The 9,300-nt window shown below is 36.6% G+C and overlaps 1 protein-coding gene across 2 annotated transcripts; it reads left to right on the top strand.

Annotated features, from left to right (window-relative positions):
- The first annotated feature begins 1,712 nt into the window (after positions 1 to 1,712).
- Positions 1,713 to 5,648, top strand: LOC148673125 (relaxin-3-like). 2 transcript variants are annotated; one of them, XM_088630833.1, is made up of 3 exons: positions 1,713 to 1,808; positions 2,121 to 2,290; positions 5,049 to 5,648. In XM_088630833.1, the coding sequence occupies exons 2-3, from the start codon at positions 2,122 to 2,124 to the stop codon at positions 5,405 to 5,407; spliced, it is 528 nt and encodes a 175-aa protein (XP_088486959.1). In that variant the 5' UTR covers positions 1,713 to 1,808; position 2,121; the 3' UTR covers positions 5,408 to 5,648. The 2 variants fall into 2 exon arrangements, with proteins under 2 accessions (XP_088486959.1, XP_088486958.1); XM_088630832.1 differs by lacking the exon at positions 1,713 to 1,808 and having other exon boundaries at positions 1,815 to 2,290.
- The last annotated feature ends 3,652 nt before the right edge of the window (positions 5,649 to 9,300 follow it).

Below are 9,300 nucleotides of genomic sequence, written 5' to 3'. Positions count from 1 at the left end.
ACTCACATATTCAACAGATATCCATTTGAATTACTGTGTATTTTTAAATTGCACTTAACGGGTTTATTTAATTAATAAAATATTTATTCTATTACTAGCTCTAGTGGAGTATTCTATGTCAACTACAGTACATGATTAGCACAAAGACACATATTATATTGTCATGTCTGGGTATTTTTTGTAGGTCTATTGTGACAGATGTGTAATGTGCAAAATAATTTTCATTTTTACCCTATTTGCTATCTATTTTCAAGAGCTTTGGTTCTTTCAGTTATGTGATGGTATAATTGGAAATGCGATAATGAAAATCTAATAAAATATGGATTTTTATAAGGATCTAAAAATGCTGACAATCCTATATACAGTACATTGCTCTGTATGTACTGTATTATATTTCCTTATGTTGTATAAACATAAGGAAAGCCAATAAGCCTTTCCTTATATTAATACAAAAGAGTAGCTTTATCCACTCTGTATGCCAACAGGTTGAAGTGAAGTGTGTTTTAATGTTCAATGTGTTAGAGGTGCTCACTGATCTGATAAAGAATCTGGATTAATCAGTAAATAATTAGTTGTGTTCATACACTGCAGGATTGGCTGGGCGTGACTTGAAGAAGTGTGGGATATTTCTGTTTGGCTTTCTCTTCTCAAATGGAAAGGATTCTTTCAACTGAGTTTGTAGTGAAGTTTGGGAGGAATGATGGCAACCATTCATTTCTTCTGCTCTTTTTTGTAATCCTCCACGGTGTCTCTTCCCAAAATGTTAAAACAAATCAACTAAGCCCCTCTTCTCCTCACATACATTTCCTTTTGCATCCCTTCTCTAGCTCATCTCCAGCTTTGCTGCATCCCCTTGGTGAATTTCACTCTGCATGAGTGTCCTAACCTCCTGGGTGATTGACCCTCAGCCAAGCAGGATAAACCAAAGCTGTTTATTTCAAATTTTGTCAATAAATCTATTTGGAGATACATCCTGGGCATTAAGAGAAGAGCTTACACTGACATGTTGAAGGAACTGAAACTTTATATTCATAACACATTTTCTGATTAGGTGTCCTTATTCCTTGTGAGCTACAGTATACTGGTGGGACAGGATTGTGGAACTATACATTTTAACTAGGCCATCTTTGTTACTTCTTCATATTATATGTTGTCTAAGTGATATCTGTTATTCATATCAGGTGTTCTTCAATATTTAGTTGCTTTTATGGTACAGAGCAAATTTGATTTTTTTATACCCCATAGATAAAGTAAAAAATAAATCGTTTTTCAGATAAATTTACTGCAGAATCACTTTTTTTGCTGGATTTTGATTTAAATAATAAGCTTTTCTATAAGAAATGACAGTATCATTTAATTATCATAAGAAGAAATGTGTACTTAATATAAGGGATTGTAATCAAGGTACACTGTACGTTTCTGAGATATGGTTTTGCTTTAGCTGTACTTGGCTTTATTTTTTTTAATTCTTACTGTTTAACGGTCTGTCGAGAACAGTTGTATTTTTAAATTTTGTCACAATATAACGCTGAAAAGGTTCAAGACTAACGGCTAATGGAAAGGAGCATGTGCCTCTACAATAACGATTTGTTTAATCGATATTTTAATATTAATTTAATCACAGTTTATTTCTCAGGAGGGCGGGCTGTTGAAAAACGCTTGAACTTTTGCGAAAGCAAAGAAGTGAGGTAATTTATAAAACACATGGGGGAGGGGGTTGATCGCGGAGGAAAGGTTGTTCGTACTGTATGAGTCAGAGAGTAACGGGACAGGAGCTATATAAGGGAGACAAATTAACAACATGTCCAGTAAGGAAAGGAGGTGCATTGGCTGTTGTAACAGCAACTCTGTGAAGTTAGGTTTAGTTAAGGCACACCATTTCCAAAAACGTAATACTACTAGACTAAAGGAGTGCTTAGCGCTGACAACGCCGCTGTGTTTAGGGTTCCAGAAGTTGTTGCAACTTCAATAAAGCGTTTAGAATCTTCTACTTAGACCCACACTACTCAAAACACCACTTGCAGAGTTACGGAAAGGTCCTTTATTTAGTTGTACGTACTGTAAGCGCAGTTGGTTAAAATGTTAAAGCTGCTGTCTGTGTTTCTAATGTGTGTTGGCAGCATGTGTCTGGGTGCCAGAGCGCAAGGTGTGAGCAAGGGAGGTTTGACAAGAGAATACGGGGTGAAGCTGTGTGGCAGAGAGTTTATCAGAGCCGTCATATTCACCTGCGGAGGTTCAAGATGGAAAAGGCTTTCGGAGGACTCGGATTCACCTTTGGGCATCGAGAAGAGTGAGTACTTGAGTACTAGGCTTTATAAAGTTTGTGTTTGAACGTGTTCTGTAGACATAGAGTGTGACTTACCGGTGTTTATATCTACAGTACATCTTTTCAAATACCCACTTGACTGTTTTGCGTTCAGCTCAGTACAAACTAATGCAGTGCGCTGTTGTTTAATGAATGACTATGTGTCAATGGTATGTGTAGTAACTGAAATGTCACATTACACACTACAATATGTTATGGCTCTTTCAGTAGACTTCTTTCTTCTGAAAACCAAAAATCAAAAGGTTTTTATCATTAAACAACTTCCAAAATCTAAGCAATTTTCTTAATTTTCAAAATCTTTGCTTGTAATTTTTATGATTTTAAAATAATTTATTGCATTCAATAAATGAAAATGCAAAACGTAAAGATCATTCTTTCGGTTTTGAAAAAAAGTCATGTTGTACCTCAAGTTCAAACATTGTTTTCTACGTGAAATGCTTTGTGTATATTGTGATAAGAGAATACGTCATTGTGACAGAATTAGAACCTAGTGAGTTATATTGCAGTTACAGACAGGATATTATGTAGAACAAATTTTATTAAACTTTTTGTCTCGTTAAAACGCCTAAACTCATCACCTGTCATTGTTTGAGTAAATTTGAGGATAAATTGTCTAGAAATTTTAAATTGCTGTCCAGAATAAGGTAATTTGATATTTTTATCGATAATGACGTCGTCCTTGATATAATTATACATTTTGATAAATTAGACTAAACATTGATCGTAAAGCAGCAGGACTGTCCTTGGCTCTGAAGCCATGAACGATATTAAATCTGAGAAAACAACCAGTAATCTGAATTTGAATAGAAGAAGATTCGTTTAACGACCTTGGATTGTACAGTAAATTTGTTCCACTCACACATAAGGGTAAAGGGTGCTTCCGTACGAAATTGCAAATAGCAAAACCGGCGAAAACGTTTTTTAATACAGAGGATAAACCTGGTCCAATTTAACCTCATACTAATAAAACGTGCTTTAAAATAATTTAACTAATGTTGATTTTAATCCTGCATGTATTTATTTTATCTTAAATTTATGTTTTGGTAGGGCTTCTGAAAATTAAAGTTGCTTCAGTACTTGAACAGAATTTCCTTAAAATAGACATAATTAATTCGTTTAATTAATTTTGTGTCCATCCATCCATACCATCCATACAGGACAGCCACACAAATTGTGGGTATTTGTAAAGTGTATACATAATCTACCTTTTCTTCTGAATGAGTTTTTCTTGTTCTGATAGTTGAAAGTGTTAGCTTTTTAGCAACAACATCTTTGCTTTTCTTGCAAGTTCACTTATCTGCCTAAATATGCTCATTTAAAAAACTTCTTTAATTATAATCATTAAGTTGATCATGTCCCAAGTTATGATTAATAACATCCCGCTTCACAACCCTTAAAATCCTTCAAATAAAAACCACTTGATTGATGACCAGTCATAATAGTATAGAATAAAAGCCAAAAAGAAGGAATAAAGTATATGCATTTCTAGTTTCTATACTTTTCATTTTTACAGTACATGTTCAAAGACCAGAACTAAAGCATATTTTCCAGCCTGTTGATAAAGATTTGGAATTTGACCTATCGAAATGAACAGTCCTTACCCCATACCAGGAATAAGATGCTTTCTGATAATTAATGGATTATTTTGCTGATAATGAGCAACTGAAATCTTTTCCTTGTTTTCAAAGACACTTCTCTCATTTTTCTAATAGGCTGGTGGTGTCACATGTCTAACATGTAAGAGATAAAACTGACATAGAAAAATGAGCGAATACTTGCATAAATTAATAATAATATTAAGAATTAATTAATTAACAACTACAAGATAATACATTGGGAATACCTCACAATATTTGTTTATTCAGTCAGCATTTACATACATTTGGAGAGAGCATTATCTAGAATATTTTGCTGTATTATCTTGCTGGAATCTATGGCCATTATTTTAAAATGTAATCAATAGTTCCATGTGTACTATACAGTACATCAATGGTGGTCACCAGTTGTAACAGTTCCTTATTGAGAATGAGGGTCTGAGTTTTGAATCTGTCAATGGAGCTCATTAAACTTATTCCATTTTTATTTTATCTTTGCCTATTCATGCTGGGTGTACTGGCATTTAATAATATCTGGAATCCAACTTTAATGTGGAAATATAAATGGTATGATATGATGGGTTAAAACTTTTTGAGTTTTAATTTCTTAGTTCTTTTCAATTCAATATAATATATTTTTATATAGTGCCTTTCAAAACAAGCTTGCCCCAAGGCCTTAACAAAGCTCTTCATAGGTTGTTTACAACACTGTTTGTTACACCTGCACAAGGTTTACAAAAATGTTTGGAAAAAGCTTTAGGGGTGTTTGCAGAGCTATCCCCACCTTTTGTTTTTTAAATATATTGTAGTTCATCCAAGTGGCAAAAACGTTACATTTAAAAAAAAAAAATATGGACCACTATATGTCTCAATGTATTTACAATCAGTAATTTGACCATTACTTTCAGAATATTAGTTGCATATTTTACAAAATGCTTCAAAATTCGTCATGGAGAATTCCAGTCACTACAAACTAAATAAACCTAAACTACTAAGATAACCTTTCTAGTTCAGGTGACATTACACTCAGTTAAATAACCATGGCCGCATGTAAATTCTGTAAACTTACTCTTGAGGCAATGTTTGATGCCTCTCCTTAGTCAGTGGCCATTTCCTTTTTTCACCAGATCTGCCCCTGGGTTCTGCTTTCCACACCGCCCCTGAAGGTGAGGACAGTCTGAGCAGACTGCAGTCCATCCTGAAAAGACCCCCCCTGCCCATCACGCAGCTATCCCTGAAGGACCTTGTCAGCCTGTACGGCGTCTACAGTGACTATGAGTCAGTGCCTGATGACCTCGGAGAGCTCCCGCAGCAGGTGTCAGAGCTCAGGCAGCAGCAGAAGTTACAGACTACTGACAAAGTGGGCAACAGTCCTCACATCCCCTGGCTGAAGTCCCCCAGGAGGAAGAGGAACTTTTCAGTGGGCTTGGCAGGAATGTGCTGCAATCAGGGCTGCACTAAGAATGACATTGGCAGGCTCTGCTGATCATACAGCAGATCGCAGGAGCCCGCGCTAACCAGTCTCGATGTCTAGCTGTATTTATTTAATGTATATTGACTGTGTGTCAGTGAAGAGAGTTCCTGTTGTGTGCTGGGAACTTGAGAGAATGTGTTGGGTGAGGGGTCACTTTTGAATTTGAAATCTTTTAATTTTCTCAATGATCCACTGTCCTTATGGCTTTACATGTTCTGTTTCCTAGAGGACAATAAAATTAGTTTTCCTACAATATTTTCTTCTGTTTGACAGTTTTGCTGTATTATTTCGCCTGATTTTTTTCTTTATTCAACTCTGTGTACTAAAATACAATATCAATGAAGTGGAAGTGATGAGGTGCACTTTTTTTCAAATAGTTTTTTTGTCTTTGTTGTAAGGTAGACTGAACGTTATATTAAACATAACTCCTAACTATATATTTATATTTGACTCTTCCCCCAGCTAAGTAAATAAAAGGACTGTACCATATTTTATTTCTGAGATATATGAAAGTTAAATATAAACTTAGCCCCAAACACCAATTCCAAGCTTGTATGATATTGTCTTTGAGGTCTTATATCTTGTCTAAGATAAGTAAAAAAGATAACCACAGAAGAAAAAATCACACACAAACCAGTGCAGCTAAAAAGCAGTGGTCCTGAAGACATAATTCAGAGGAACATATGGTGGCACAATTACACGAAGTTCCATTCCAAGTCTGTCATTCCGACCCTTAGATTCAAAACTTCACAATAAACAAAGTAATAAATAGGGCACTTAGCATAACAATTTTTTTTCAGACAGGTATGGGAGGTTGGCATACAAAATGAGCATCTGCAATGTGTAGGGGGGACTTTATTTCAATGCAAGATTCATAAATGTTGCTGAGAGCTTGTTGTCACACTCATGAGCAATCACAAGTACAAAAACACAAATAACTGGGCATATATCAATATCCATATAGCACACTTACAGTCTGCTGAGTGTTCAGGGACACATTTTGTTTCAGAATATGACATTTCAACTGTAAGGCTCCTTAAGTATTATGTACCTATGATTGGAAATTAACTGACTCAATCACATAGTGGTATATAATGAGCTCCACAAATTTGTGAACCCGACTACACTATGAAGATATGGTTTCAAAATGGTTTGCATACAGAAAGAGCTCTTATCATCAGGAGGAGAAAATTAATTTTCAATTACATTTATGATTTGAAAGACGAAGGTAGGAATATCAGAGGTGCCAAAATATTTGTGTGCAATATGGTTGGTCATTAATTTTTCAAAGATAATAACTGCAAAGTGCTGAATGAAGTCAAACAAGTGGAGAGTGAACAACAGCTAAAGCTGAAAAATATTGTATTCTATATCAGGATTAGAAACAGGTCATGTACACACTGTGCCAAAAGGAAAAGCTGTTAAGCTTGTTTCAGCTGTTAAGCTTTATTCAGGTGTGTGGAATATCACACAGTATGGAATAAACCTTTGCAGCCTATGCATCCTACCTACTGTACTTGAACGTCTTCATGCACATGCTGTTCTGTTTACAACATTGGAAGAAACACATTTGAAAATATTAATCTTACTATTGCATAAATATTTAGCCTACAAAATCAGCAATGACACAGAACAGATTTGGAGTTCGAGTACAGGAGTTTTGGGGCCTGAATTGTATCTAATAGTTTCTCCCAGCAGTTGACTGACAAATTCACTGAAATCATTATACTGCGGAACTGATGCACAGCTTGGGAGTGACACAGACACTCAGGCACATCAGCGTTGCAGATCAATGAACTCTCTCTCTCTGCTAACTCTCCCTTCTTCCAGCGTCTGTTTGTCTTGTTGCCGGTGTACATGTCTGAGCCTGTGGCATCACTGGGCAACTCTGTATAGGGCTTGTACTGTATATGACTAAGGTTTGGGTACTTCAATGAAGCAAAGTACATTTCAATTATCTAATCCCTGCTGGAATTAAGGCTAGTACTTGTTAGATGTACAGTAAAATAGTTTGACATGACCTTTATTTTTTAATTCCCTCCTTGAGTGCCTTCTGTGTGGAGTTTTATGTTCTTCCCATGTGCTGTATGTCTGTGTGTCACTATTGTTGATCTGGTTTCCTCCCAGCTGTCACAGACATGCTCATCAGATTAATGTCTCTCAAATTCTCCTTGTATGTGATTGGTGCTTTGCTCAAAGTGTGGTCTCACTTTGCACTCTTCCACCTTTTGCTTCTAAGCTGGACTCAGGGTCTCCATGACCCTAATTAGGAATAAGTGGCTTTGTCATTTTTCTTTATTATAATGTTTCACAATAAAAATATAAAAAGGTTAGAAACAAGAGGAGGCCATTTGGCCAATCTAGTTCATTTGAAGCAAATTGATACAAAGATCTCATCCAGCTTTTTCATGCAGGAAGACAGGCTTTAACAACATGTTTGTTCCAAACTCCTACAACTCTTTAGGTAAAGAAATGCCTCCTGTTATCACTTTTTACACATTATACACTTACATTCTCAGGTTAATGTTTCACTGCTCATTCTGAAGATATCTGCAGGGTTAGCTTTGTCAGTGCCTTGGGGATATGGATTACTTGTGTATTAAACAGTAATTGTGAATACTAATTTATCAGCCTATCTTTCTAAAAGAAAAACAAATTGTGCAAATGAATGTTACCAAAATGGATTTAAGGTTATCATCCCCCATTAAGGTAGATTTTCTGGCTGGAATTAGGTCTACACGAGAAAATGTTGTGCTTGATGATTAATAGTAACTTGAGAGTCATTCCTGAGATGGAGTCATGGACACTGTCACACCAGCCGAAATCAAAAGCACGTTAGTCATTCTGTCCATCCCCAAATACCCTATCACATTATGTATGCTCTGAGTACATCTGTGTCAAAGAAGGTGGAGAGCAATCTTTCAGTGTGGTTTTGCTTACAGTTTATACCTGTGCAGTATATATTGTATGTGGCTGGTGTGCTATTTATAGAGGAAATGAATTTACTGAATAGTCTGCATTCCAGTTGGGACTGACGGGGTGTCTGGCTGTGGAACCTTTACAAAGGTAACTGAGAGAGTCACTAAATGTATGCACATACAGTATTTTGTATACTGTGACGAGCACACCAAATTCGGAGAACCCATCAGCAAGTGAAAATCTTTCCAAACGGATGAGCTTGTGATTGAATTAATTTGATTAATTCCACCTCAAAGAGGCTAAGGCTGTTGAATCAAACCACATCTTAAACATCCTTAACCAGAAAGCCCAATATTAATATTTTTAATCACCTACAACCAGGCCACCAAAAGAATCCCCTTGTCAGGAACACAGAATCCCTGTGTCAGAATAGAAGGATCCTGTGCGATGACATGAACACTGCGGAATGCAGAGTAGCACTAGAACTAAATCTGAGGCACGGCTAGGTCGAGAGAAGAAGCGATGAGTCTGGTTACCAGGGGAATCCAAACGAGGGGAAGAAATCTGAGAAGCGATATCCAATTAGCGAAGTTGATAAGAAAAGAGTTTAGTTCAGGAACTGTGAAAATCAGTAGACAACTCTAAGGGAGGCTTCTCAATAGTGAGTGTGGGTTGGTGAGTGAGGGAAGTTTAAATACTAAAGGAAGAGAGATATGGTTGGATAATTGGTTCAGGAATGAGAATCTGTGGAATCTGGTGCACGTGAGAATGTGGTAGCTTCAGTGGGAATGAGTACGTGAGTACGAGTACGTTTGCGAGGAGGAGTGTGGGACGTGACATTACACCCCCCTTAGAGCAGGTCCTGACGACCCCATTAAGTGTTGACGGAAGAATTCTTTAATGAGGCTCTGGACCAAAATATGTTTCTCGTGGACCCAAGAACGCTCCTCTGGGCCAAAGCCCTCCCAATCAACAAGAAACTGTCG

This window comes from Lepisosteus platostomus, chromosome 4, assembly GCF_059453375.1.
Source record: "Lepisosteus platostomus isolate fLepPlt1 chromosome 4, fLepPlt1.hap1, whole genome shotgun sequence".
NCBI lineage: Eukaryota > Metazoa > Chordata > Actinopteri > Semionotiformes > Lepisosteidae > Lepisosteus > Lepisosteus platostomus.
The sequence above is the reverse complement of the archived record's forward strand: the minus strand, read 5'-3'. Positions and strand labels throughout refer to the sequence as shown.